General features: G+C 41.9%; 1 protein-coding gene across 1 annotated transcript in view; it reads left to right on the top strand.

Moving 5' to 3' along the window:
• The first annotated feature begins 4,578 nt into the window (after positions 1–4,578).
• CTTNBP2 (cortactin binding protein 2) overlaps positions 4,579–13,564 on the top strand; it is a 155,329-nt gene continuing 146,343 nt past the window's right edge. Inside the window, exon 1 of the mRNA XM_033863179.2 lies at positions 4,579–4,850. Within this exon, the coding sequence (XP_033719070.2) occupies positions 4,770–4,850 (81 nt within the window). The 5' untranslated portion in view covers positions 4,579–4,769. The remainder of the gene's footprint in view (positions 4,851–13,564) is intronic.

Genomic DNA, 13,564 nt, shown 5'->3' with positions numbered 1-13,564 from the left:
GTTGATGTATCGTTTATTTCATAACTTTACATTGGCGAGCTATTCATTTATGGTTTTTCTCTTGCATTTTGTATCACAAGTAAATCATCACTAAGTCAATCATAAATACCATCTACACATTTGTCAAAATTTAAGGTCATCATCTTTAGTTTCCTTATCAATTCTTCAAATGTTACATTTCCCTTTGAACTGAATAATAAATAGCCGGGCTTCCCTGGTGGCGCAGTGGTTGAGAGTCCGCCTGCCGATGCAGGGGACACGGGTTCGTACCCCAGTCCGGGAAGATTCCACATGCCGCGGAGTGGCTGGGCCTGTGAGCCATGGCCGCTGAGCCTGCGCATCCGGAGCCTGTGCTCCGCAATAGGAGAGGCCATAACAGTGACAGTCCCGAGTACCAAAAAAAAAAAAAAATAATAATAATAATAATACATAGCCCACAGTGAAAAGAAAAATCTCAGCTCTGATTTTATAGTTAGTTCTACACTCCTCATCAGAGGAGAAAAGGGTCTGATCTCACAACCTATTTATATAGCTTTTAAACTTTCTAAGAAAAATAAAGTTCTCTATAATTAATGCCTAGTGGTATAAACATCCCTGCTTTAGTGGTTGCCTGGTAACTACATACTGCAGGCTTGTGGGGTTGCTAAAGAGGCTGAATAAACGGAAATACTTAGATTCATTTCCAATTCAGGTGGATGAGGGGCAGCAGCGGGCTAGATTTCTTCGTTAAAATTGTTTTTCCGTAATGGTTTTGCACTAAAACATCCTTCTGCAGTAAAACTTACTCTTGTAAATGACTTCTGCAGATAAGAGTCCAATCAGCAAGTAATGGTTTAAGATTTTAAAAACATTAAATAGAACTGAACCAACACTGCTTCATTGTTCTGTATTAGCCCTAGTTTCTGTTCTTAGAGTGACCAAACTGGGGAATAATGTTCTTACTGAACCTTTAACTCTTCAAAAATATTTTATATTTGGACATTCCTTTAGCATTGAATGACCAAATGCAATTCTCAGCTAGAGGTGGTGGTAAAAGGGACTGGGAGTGATTATAATAATATATTTATGTTTAGCTTTGGCTTGCTTCTACCTGGCAGACTTAATTTTCTAATTATGTTTTGCTTTCGTTTAGGTAAAATTAGCTTGCATTCCCTTGGCACACACCAACTGCAGTTGGTGGAGGAGGCCTTCCAGAACCATAGGCTGTTGACAAGAGTGGCTAACTAGATTAGGATTAAATTTACTGAGTGAAATCCACAAAGAGCCTAAGCACATGCAGATAATGACAAGTTGACTAAGAGGGAATGTAGTTAGGTCATATAAAAACTCATTTCTGGCAATGTCTTGGTTTCAAAAACATGTGATAGATACAGGGCACTCAAAGCTCATCTGTGCTCTTTTGTTAGAGTTCCTTATGTCAAGATTTGGGGCTTCCCAGGTTGGTCACTGTGGTGCAGACAGGGATAAGCATGGTCTGGAATATTTAAATTGTATAACTATAGCCTTGTGGGTAGAGTCAGAAATGATTTGCTACTCAGTAATTTTGTCATTTGGTAATACTTAGGCATGATAACATATGGTTTGCTCTTTGGAGTTAACATAAATGTTGTCATTGACTGAAATAAAGAATTCTCTTATTCTACCAGGGAAACTGTTTTAGGATATGTGTAAGTTCCTTCCATGTGAAAAGATGAAGCGTCCCATTGCATCATTGTGTATAACTCTTTGGGTTTTTGGTTTAGCGGGTTGGAGGATGTGGCTAGTGAGGCCGAGGCCATGGTTTAATCAGAAAGCCACTTGGCTCCCCAAGCTAAGTTTGCATTTCTAGCTGCAGAAACCCATTTCATTGGTCTTAAAAGAGAATCTTGAAGAGTGTGCTATGGCGTAGCACAAATACCTCTATTCCAGGATTCAGAAAATAATGAAACCAATAGTTTTCTCTGTTTGTAAAATATTCAGTATCTCTCCTTCCTTTTTTTTTTTTTTTTTTTTTTTTTTGGCCACACCATGCAGCATGCGGGATCTTAGTTCCCCGACCAGGGATCGAACCCATTCCCCCTACAGTGGAAGTGCCGAGTCTTAACCACTGGATCACCAGGGAAGGCCATCTCTCCTTCCATTTTAATGATGAAAGAAATTTACTGATTAACGATCATGATTCATTTTGTTATATATATTAGTTTCTTTTCTTCCTGTGTATACTTCCATCTCTCTTCTTTTCCCCACCTTCCAGAAATTTTCACTCGAACCCTGCGATGTCTTTTTTTTTTTTTTTAAGCTGTTTATGAAGCTTCAAAAGATTTAATTTCTAGAGCCATCAAGTCACTACCCTTTCAGATCTATTTTGGTTTGATGCTAATAGAGCCTGTCTTTGTGCAAAGGAAGTCTTTCAGAAAGAGTTAATTTGCAATCTCAACAGAGGCTAATTCTCAGGAGAGTAAAAAAAACCCAGCAAGTGTCCTCCAGGTGGAGAAGCAGCCTGGGCCAGGCAGCTGGTGAGGCAGTTAACTCCTCGTGTTCTACTTCTGTGCAGTAGGGTGGGATATTCCTTCAGCCCTCAGCAGTGGGCAGTGGCAGCTTTAAGGTAGAGACAAATGCTGTTTGTTTTCCTTCCCATGTCCTAGATTTTGGCAGTTAGAAAATGTGCTGTCCTGTGATTTCTTCCTTTTTTTTTTTTTAACCTGTTTATTTTTCATTTAAAAAAAAAAAGGTGAGAGGGAAGAAACCACTCAGGGATTGATTCCTTTGTGATGTGATTCTGCTTTAATTTTATTTAGACTAATAGAAGCTATTTCATCCCAATGACGATTTTTTAAAATTGAGCTGCATGTATAAAATGAATGGGATTTGCTTCCCAGAAATATTGTCATGTCATATTCCCAGTTCTTAACTCCCAAGTGAAGTTTATTCTTTATTTCCCCCCCCCAGAAGTGGGCTGGTTAATTTCTTGGGTAGTAATTCAACATCAGTATCAAGTATCAGTATCAAGAAAATGTATTACCTTGTGATGTGAAAATGCATTTTGAAAAGAACAAGGAATGCTTTTAGGTTTCAACTTAAAATTTTTACTATCAGTTCAGCACCTAAGTTTTACTGTCAAATGCTTTTCTTTCATCTTACAAGGAATCTAGTTATTCTAATATTGAGCAATTTCAGAGAGAATATTTCATAAAAGAAAGTGGTACAATGAACAGGGATGGAAAACATAGGGCTAAGAGAGGGAGTAGCTATCAGAGTGAAGTCAAAGAAAAATAATGAGCACCTCTGGTTATAGGATACCCTGGAGGTGATTTCTAAACCTTTGACCCTTAACCCCAGGGTTCCAGGTGAAACTTCTTTCTTGATGTAGACCTTTTCTGGAAGGGAACTTTTTACAATGTATTGATCCCCCCCCCCGCCCCCCCTTCAGGGCCTTTGCAGAAAAGATTTTTCTCTGCCCCGTTTTGTGTCATATTTAGATCTAGTTTGGAAAGTGAAGCAATAAAAGTGCTGAAACCTTTCATTAGGAGTCTGCCATTTTAAAGAATGAACTCTGATCTGTAACCCTCAGACTAAACATCATCTTCCAGAAATTCAAGTCCAGGATTTGGTTATGGTTTGCTTTTACTTCTTTGAGACACAGCTTGAATGCCTCCATTTGATTTTGTGCTTTCAGCACATTTTTGGGATCTGGTGATTTGGGAAGGCATGTAACCATACGGTCTTGATAAGGTGATAGATTTTCACATCCTAGGAATTGGCAGGAAAGGGTAGGAACTGAATCCGATGTGGGAAGGGAAAATTAAGAGCTTGAGCCTAACTCACTCATCTCATGAGATACCTTCTGAGACCTATAATTCCCATAAAATCAATTTTTAGGCAAGTTTTTATTTTCTTTTTGTTTTTTGGTGTGTGTGTCCCCACCACATGGGAGTAATTCTTTTAAATTCTCTTAAAAGTAGAGAGCTTTCTTTTACAAGCGATGACACTTAACACTTCTTGGTTAGCCCTTCAGAAAATCACTCAGTTTTGCGGTAAAGAACGAAAAAGTGCCTTGCTTCACCTTTCTTGAAAAGAGATTGTATAGAAAGGTAGGGCTGAGGGGCCGGGTGTAACGTAATAAAGGGTAGCAGCACGCATTTTGATCTGGAAGTTGATGGTTTTGGGAGAATGAGAATCAAACAAAGGCAGGCATATACACCAAATGGGTAAAAACGCCCTGGCGGCAGTATTGGATGTAAAAATAATTTTTTTCTTTTTCGTTTTTTAAGAAAAAAGCAAAGGGTGCCTTCTGTGTTTTCTAGAGGTGGGCTAGAGAGGGGGCTGAAGTGAAGGACTTTCCTGGCTCTAACAGAGAATTCGGATTAGGGAGGCCGGGCATTTAATCGGTCCGTCGTTGCCCCGCCGGCTCGGTGGGGCCGTGTCAGGCGAATCAGCTCTTGGGCGCCTTCTTTCCTTCGCCTCGCCCTGGAGCTTTGATTCTGACCTCTGCGCTCCGGGCCTTAACCCGGCCTGGGCACGTGCCCAGTTCTCTCACCTCAAGGAGCCGGCTGATGGCTGGCAGCCCCGGGCGGGGACCAGGCGGCGGCGGGCGGCGCACCGGCGCGCAGCGGGTTAAGGCGGCGGGGGCGGCGGCGAGGGGGCGGAGGGAGCGCTGCAGCGGCGGCGGCGGCCCGGCTGCGAGCGCCCGCGTCCCCGGAGCGCCGCGGGTTAAGCGCCTCCCGCCGCCGGGAGGGCTGAACCCGGAGCTGCCGCTCCGAGCTCGCATTCGGATCCGCTAGAGCAGGAAGATGGCGACGGACGGCGCGAGCTGCGAGCCCGACTTCTCCCGCGCCGCAGAGGAGGCGGCGAGGGCCCCGGCGGAGGCGGCGGTAACCGAGGTCCCAGGGTGGGCGCGGGGTTCCGGGGTGGGAGCCCCCGGGGCGCCCTGCCAGCCCGGGCTCTTCCGGGTGCGCTCTCCTCGGGGTGCCCCCTCCTCGGGGTGCCTCATCCCCCGAGGCCGGGGCGAGGCGGCCGCCTGGGTTGGGGATACCGCCTGTCCTTTCCGAGCCTCGCGGGAAGCAGCCCCGGTCCGCCCGGTTCTCGGGGCTCCCTGCGTGTGGCCTCTGTACCCACTCCCTCTGCTTCGGTCGGGTTTGGCCAGGGGTGAGGGCTGGGGTGTGTTTCCCGGCGAACTGGACACCCTCCCATTGTTGGCCTCTCTCTGCGCGCGTGGCTGTGGGCGCGTGTCTCGGGGGTGCCTGGCACCTCTCAGCGGACCCGGAGAGCAGCGAGGGGGAGGCGGTTTGGCGCCGAGCAGGTGTGGGGATGCCCATTGTGTGTGTGCGTGTGTGTGTATTCATTCGTGTGCCTGAGACCCCTTGGGAGAGGCCCCATGCCCAGCTGTAGGCGCTGCTGCCGCTGAGCGCCGGCGCTTTGGGTCCCAGCTGCCTGCTACCCCATCACTTGGTGATGGGGATTGGGGTTGCGGCGGGGGAGGTGTCCTCGTTCTTCCCGAGACTATGCCCCGGCGAGGTGGAGGTTCAACACCTGGTATCAATACAGTGTGTTTCTTCCCTGGGGTCTAGAAGCCAAATGAGCTTCCATCCATCGCTGGTCCCTACTTTCACCCCCAGAATCTCCCCGTGCACAGAGGCTCATCGGTTGGTTTCCAGCCCGTACCTTAGGGGAAGGCTGATCCCACATTTCCTGCGTGGAAATGTTTTTGGGGTTTGGGAAGCAGCTTGGTAGGAGCTGCAAGAATCTGCAAAGAAAGGCAGCTCTGGGAGCGCCTCCCACCCTAGGCGCGATTCTGCTGCTCCCCCAGGAGATTCCGGGTAGGATGCAGTGAGCCGAGCGTGGACGCCCCTCCGTTTTTCCCACTCATGACCTGACCAGACTCGGTGAGGGAGCAGCTGAGGGCAGGGCCAGGTGTGAATAGCCAGAGCTGCTTGAACTTCCTCGCCTTGTATTTGGAGGTAGGGCTTTCTGGAGAGGTAGAGGAGAGATGTGGAGGAAAGCTACTTGGGCATGAGAGGAGCTGAGCCTGGGAAGGAAAGAGAGAAACAGGGAGAGAAGGAAACACGGAGGCGGAGGGCTGCTGATTTCCACTTGTGAAACTGGCAAGTTTTGATTTGAAACTTTTAGGAAAATAGATTTTTCATTCTTTACGTAGAAAATGTGATCTTAAGATTTCGTATGAAATCTGCCTACTTGTGATGCAGGAAATCAGTTCCCCTGCGTGAAGTAAAAGAAGGTAGCTATTAAGACAACAAACCTCTCCGAGAAGTTGAAGTGTTTGGGTACCTTCATCCCCAAGAGATGGTAAGGGGAGGGGAGTGAGAGAAAAAAGAAAGAGGGGTGTGTTTCTTGTTTCCCAGGAAGGTTGAATTTGTTTGTTTAATTGACTTAAAATGGGTTTTTCTATTACCCTCAGTATTTTAATCACCTGACAATTAAATCAAACAAAAACAGCTGAGTTATGCTCTGTAGCTGACCTATAGTTTTATTTGGTTAGATTATAAACAGAGCCTTAGACACTAAGCAGATTTTTTTGTTAACAAGTTGTGTTCCCTTTCTGCTGTTTAAAATTTTCAGGAGCCTGATTTTTAACTGCTTATAGGTAGAAGTTTGATCATTTCACCCTGGTTGATTTGAATAGCCACGAAAAAACTGTGAAAGTGAAACTCCTTTGTTATTTCCATAAAATCCTATAGGGTTCTGAGGAGATGCAATAAGAATTCTTAATATAGTATTTAAAAAAATGTTTGGTACTTTAGTGAAATTTTAATGATGGCTTCTTATGCAGTAAACTGAACATTTAACTTTTCACTTAATAGTCTGCCTATATCAGCTACTTGACCTATAGACTGATTTTTTTTTCTTGCGGGACGCGGGCCTCTCACTGTTGTGGCCTCTCCCGTTGCGGAGCGCAGGCTCCGGACGCGCAGGCTCAGCGGCCATGGCTCACGGGCCCAGCCGCTCCGCGGCATGTGGGATCCTCCCAGACCGGGGCACGAACCCGTGTCCCCTGCATCGGCAGGCGGACTCTCAACCACTGCGCCACCAGGGAAGCCCCCTAGACTGATTTTTTAATTAAAGAAAAGTTAGGTTGAAGAATATTTGTCATTATAACTGCCTCTTATCTAATGATTAAAATTTAAAGGCATGTTGATGCATTTTGAGTTTATGGCAGCCGAGGACTTAATTTTTTAGTGGGTAATTCTTTTTTGAATTTTATTTCATTTCAAGTTGGTTTACTTATTATGCATTTTATATGTATATTTGGCAGTAATGAGTCAATGGAAACCCAAAGCAGTAGGCTATTTTCGAAAGTGAATGTTTTCACTAAGTTTTGACTATTTAGATTGTTGCTTAGAGACAAGTTTAATTTATAGTTTTCAGCTTAATATGATTTTCAGTGGAGTGCTTTAAATTTAGTTTGTGGTCCTTGTTCTTAGCTGCTTAAATCCTGAAAGCATCCCAAGTATAAGGCTAAGGTAACAGCTACATTATTCAATAGGGTCATATTAATAGTCTTTGCTGTGAACCATGCCGGAGACCTGGGTTATTTTCAGCGCCTTAGCCAAATGTGATGACTCTTAGACTATATTGCTATGTCTACTCTGAAAATACGTCCTAATGGATAAGGCACTATGGAAAACAGAAATCTTCCAGCTTTTTATTGTCACCAAAGAATTTAAGAGTGAAAGGAAAATGTAGATCTTTTTAGAACTATGTTTGGGAAGCAGACCAACATTCTTGTCATTCTGGGCTTTTCTGGAGCAACTAATATACAAAAAGTAGATATAAATTTTGTTGTCATGGTGATAGTGACAAGAAAAAACTTGGATAATTATTTTGTTAAAAATGCACAATAGTGATGTTAAATTAGCAGCTGGCACCTTGAAAATTGTGTTTCCAGGTGACAGTACTGAACGTAAATGCAATAAAAAGAAACTTTTTAGCCAATTTTGCTAAGCTTTCTTTAAAAAATTACAGTTATGTGGCAGCTATAGAGTATTGAAAGTTTCACAGTATAATTTAGGTAAGAAATATTGTAGATTTAACACACATTACCAAATACATACTGAAGTGGAGACATTGTAACATCTTTGCTGTCCTAAAGTAAAACATTTCAGTGCTAGAACCTCACATGCACTAGGGAATCAAATCAAAGACCATGGTGTCATGAGAGGCACAAAAAATTTGCATTAGGAGTCTGGAGAAGAAGAGTCACAGGCAGGATTCCTAGTGGAAAGATCTGGAAACATTTCACAGAAGGATGGAGGACTTGAGCAGGGAGACTGCAGGTAGCTGTGTACAAGTGTGGTGGGTTTCTAGGGTTCCTTGAGAGGGGGCCTAGGGCAAAGATGAGCATAAAAGTTTCAGTCTCAAGTATGTGCTTTAGAAAAACTGCTTAAAGGTTGAAGAAATTGACAAAAATGATGCCCAAAGATCAGAATATAACTGAGTTTATCATGATGCTTCTTACTTTGTTTATTTTTAAATAGGTTATATATTTATGTTTGCATCTGTTTTTTGGACTTTATTATCGTTGTTGCTATCACTGTTATATTTCCCACAGGAGCAATTTTGTTTAGAGAAAAATATTTGTCCTCCTCTATGATTGAATACATGCCTAGGCTAGACTGCCAGTTGGTTTTATCCTCCTGTGTTTCACATAACTTTATGAGGTGAGAAAATGGTTCACAGACTTAGTACTTAGCCATTTACAAATATCTGCTGTTGATCATATGCACAGCAAGGCCCTGGCTGGGAGAGAGCAGCCTCATCTTTCAAGAAGAGCAGTGTGGGTTTCATTTGTAAAAGCTAAGGTTTCTTAGCACAGTTCCAGGCACATTGTAGATGTTCCACCAATATTTATTGAATGAAGAAGATGAACACTCACCAAGAGGCTGTGTCATAATTCTTAATGTTGATGGCTAACTAGAAATTTTACTTCATGTGTTACTAGATTGTGATGAAACTGTTGTCCTGAAGTTTGTAGTAATGAACATTATAGATGTTAGAGGGCTCCTCTTGTTTGAGCACAATGACCCTGATTCTTATGGTTTTGGGTTTTTATTTTTATATTGTCCCCTTCTAAGCTGCTTTTCTCAATGATATTTCAGATACTTCACAGATTTTCTTTTTTTTAAATTTTAACTTTATTTCCAACATGGTTAGTTTTCCCTTTAAATTTTCCCTCTTCAAAACAATGGTTGAGGCTGGGGATGCGTAGGTGGAGGGATGGAAATTGCACCGCTCCCATCCCGAATTCTTCTAACAATAGAGTCAAGGCCAAATCACCCACTGGGGTGTGGAGGAGGGGATGGTTGAGAGGCGATCAAGAGGGAGATGCAGGGAAGTTTGGAAACAGGAAAAGGAAGTAGAAGGAAAGATTGGGCAGGAAGGAGGTTTGCAATAGTCTGCACATGTCTAGAAACGTGGGACTAGATTTCAGCTTTGAAGGTGCCCAGGAAGGATGGACAGTTTCTCTCCCTTCTGCCCCTGCATAGTTTACCACCTAAGCACCGTCTGATTATTGCTTTAGAAGGAGGCTTTATTTGAATGCACTTGATTGTATTCTTCTCTGTTGGAGCTCCTTTGCAGGACTAATATAACGGGGAAAAGGAAACTTGTCTTTGATGATTAGGTAAAGAAATGGAGAACAGTTACAAAAGAGATGATGATAATGATGACATTGAAAGCAGAGGATTTTAAAAATTTTACTTTAATTTCTTAAAATAACTTGCACAAAATATTGAGATCATATTATTAATGCTGTGCACAGTATGGTGCCATCCATGTAGAAATCCTGGTTTAAGAGAAAAAAATTGTTGTCTTGGAATAAATTGTTAGTAAATAACCAAATAGGTTGAACATGGATGTAAAATGTTATTATAGTAAGTGCAGTAGAGCCCACATTGTTACGTGGAATGGACACTTCTTTGCAAATGATTTGGTTTTGACATTTTTATATTTCATTGAAAAGGCAACAAGGTAATGCCAAAGGCCTGAGTTCTTCTACAGAAGGGCCTTGTAAATGTAAGAAGATCATTTAGTCACTCATGTCTCAGCTCTTCGCTTGAAAATCAGCGTGCTGACCTTTGCCACCTGCAGATAATTGAAGTGATAGTCTTCAATGCATTCTAAGCTCCTTAAAGGACAATTACTGGATCTGGGTGCCAGCTCACACGTGAAAATGATCCATGTCCCACATAGGGGTGGTGTTAACATTGAAAAACTGAGTTACGATGGAAATAGACATTTGCTTTATCTGAGATGTGGTCCTTTTTTTCCTCCAAAGTAAAAATGGAGGCTGAGAGGAGATCTAAAAGGAGGAAATGGGAGGTAGCTGCACTTAATTACCAGAGGCTACTGCCCCTAACTGAGCCACGTTTGTGCTTTTCATTCCCATTTTCTCGAACTTGAAATTAATTACATCTATTACCAGGTTTCCTTCCTGACGGCCTGTTTACTTGTTGGTTTTACTTCCTTCTAATGCACTGAGTTGCTTGTCTTGCATGACAGACCCCGGGTGGGGGTGGCATGGTTGATTTGAGGTGCATGGCCATGGAGAGTTGATCCCAAGTTCTCAGCATGTGGCTTTAAAGGCACACGCCAAGTTGCCCTACTTTAGGTTACTGTAAATGGTTTTTGAAAAATGAATGAAAATGATTGATCAGTTACTTAGTTGCCCCCAGAGTGGGCCATAATATTGTACCTAAGTAAGACTAGTATATCCGTTTACACATCATTTACATGGTTTGTGTTGTTATACTGAGTGAAAGAGGCATTTTCACACCAAAAGCAGGAGGCATATATGTTAGGTAAAATCATGTAAAGATGTAATACTCTTGCTGTCCTGACACTTCTAGTAGAGGTGAGAAAATAGAGTAAATATGGATAAGTAAAGTTTAATATAGTGAGGAAATACACAAGGCAGGGCATGATTAATTGTAAATCAACGAATAGAACCGACTCTAAGACTGAACTGAGAAAATGAGAGATTTATGTGTCTTGAAAGACATAAGGAAGTGGGATTCGAGCTGTGTCCTGAAGAAAATGGGATTCAGACGAATTAGAGGAGAAAGAAGGATTAGGAAGAACGAAATTAGAGGTATGCAGCCCTGGGCAGAAAAACTCTTACCTCCCTCTAGAGAGAAGTCAGGAGGAATAATCTCAAAGCAAGACATAACTGCAGAAATAGTTTGAAATAGTTTTGGACCATGGAAACACATACTTTTCATCGTGAAAATCCTCATAACTGGCCAAATTCACATTTTAAAAATAATGTAAGGGTTCTTTTTAATTTTTTCATGTTAATGATAGTGTTCACATTTTGCTTTTTCTCCTTAATCTCAAGACGAGTTTCATTGCTTTTCCCTTCCTTACAGTCTTTTTTATTCATTCCCAAAGCATAAATCTTGCTTACACAGGAAGTTCTGAATGCATTATTAATTATTAGTACCCACTATTAAACTGGCAGGAAAATACATTTCTGTTACTTCTGAGTAAAGAGGCAAACTCAATTTTCTTCAAATATTTCTCAAAGGCTTCAATGAATGACCTAAATTTCCTCAGTCCAGTAATCCAGTTACTCTGATGGTATGTGAAATCAGGACATTTGGTGTCTGGAAGAGATTTTAAAGATCACTTAGTACAACATTCTCTTTTTACCACTGAGAAACCGGAGGTCCAAAGAGATGAAATAAGGTTCTTTCAGTCCATCTGCTTTCTCAGGTACCCCTCCTCCCTCCCTTGTAAATTCATTGATCAAATGTAGGCACAACCCACTAGATTTGAAACTGGAGGAGATGCTCTTGGTGTCTGTGAGAGAAGCCAGAGAACATGTTTGGCTTTGTGTCTGGTCACTAGATTTTCACCATAGCTGATGTGTTTGGGCAAAGATCTGAGGGACACTTCTGCCACTGTGACTCATAATAACTCCTGAAGGCTTTTATGGTACCCATCAGTGTGCTCACCCCATTAATTCCTAAAGGATACAGGTAAGGGTCTTCTGGTGCTTTTTGGCTGTGACTGTCGAATTCCCTACATAAACCAAGTATTTTAGATTTGTTTCTTTCAGGAAGAGTGGGAGGAGAGTGATAGTGGAGGAAACTTGGTATTGGTCTATGTTCAGTTGGCAAGTTAAGATGACAGTTCAGCCAGGTTCTATTTTGTCATCTTCCTCCCTTTCCCTCCCTCTCTCCGAGCCTATAGGAGACTATCCAGAAGAATGCCATCCCCACACCTGCTCCGCATAATTCAGAGCTGTTGCAGACTGCTGTGTTGAACAGGAAGAGTTTGAGGTTGTGTCTCCTCCTTCATGTATATATGCCCCAAAGAAGTCTTTCTATCTAATGGCCAGACTCTGGATTAGTTTAAGCTGCCTGTGCCAGATTTTTAAAAATAGGTGTTAAGAAGTGCTTTTCCTAGAGTACTTTTCCTGGCAGACATCAAACGTGACAGGCAGGGGAGTGGCCTGCGGAGCTGAAATCTACCAGTTTCTTTTTTTTCCCTTTACTTTCTGAGTGCCTTGCCATCACTAAAAAATGAGATTTGGATTTTTCTCTGTTAATTAGGAAAAGCTGTTGCAGTAGTAATAAAGCTTAGTCTCTGAACATGTCTGCTTTGTTTTTTGGGGGGGGGGGTGGGGAGGCATGGGTATCATGTTGGCTTAGGTGCCTTTATGGAGATCCTAATTTTTTATGTGAGTGTGGCATTTAGATCTATCCGGTCTTGTCTCTTCTTTTGAAAATTCGGTTATCAAGTTAGTCTTTTAAAATATTACATGATTTATCATCAAAAAATGAGAGGATGAGAGGAAACTTTTGTAGGTGATGGATTTGTTTTGTAGCATAGATTGTGGTGAAGCTTTCCCGGGTATATATACTTATCTTCAAACTCATCAAATTGTATACATTAAAAATGTACAGCATTTTTATGTCAATTTTACCTTGAAGTGGGTTAAAAATTACACAAGTTAGAATAATTATTTTGCTCTTAAACCAAGAAACTTTAATAATGGCTTTTTCTATATCTAAGTACTTTTGCACTATAAGTGCATCAGGTCAGATAAGTGACGCTTAATATGAAACAATAATAGTTTTTTTAATGGGATTTTTGCTTCTGAGCTTCTTTATTTTTCTAAAACTACCAAAATGTTTTGAATTTATTTGTAAAATACTGAGAGTCCTAAGACCTGTAACATAATTCATGTACTTTCTTTTATCCAGTTTTGCCGGAATAGGGAATGAAAACATCAAGTATTGGAGAATGACCCTTTGAAAATATTCTTATAATATTTTTGATTGAAGGCCGGCATTAGAAGTGTCTTTAGTGAGGAAGTGGGGGTGAGACGTAGGGGAGAGAGAAGCAGGCAGACAGATGCACTCAATGTTTAAAATAATACATCACTTAATATATTTTGATGGGAGACAGTTTTTTTTAACATTCTCTGTAGCATAATTTATGGTTTAGCAAGAATCCTTGTAACAGTGTTTCTTTAATGAATTTTCCTTTTTATTGACGGTGATGTATTAAAAAATAGACGTGTTGGTTGCCGGTCACATGTTGTGATGTTGATGATGATGGAACC

This window comes from Tursiops truncatus, chromosome 9 (genome assembly GCF_011762595.2).
Source record: "Tursiops truncatus isolate mTurTru1 chromosome 9, mTurTru1.mat.Y, whole genome shotgun sequence".
Lineage (NCBI taxonomy): Eukaryota > Metazoa > Chordata > Mammalia > Artiodactyla > Delphinidae > Tursiops > Tursiops truncatus.
The sequence above is the reverse complement of the archived record's forward strand: the minus strand, read 5'-3'. Positions and strand labels throughout refer to the sequence as shown.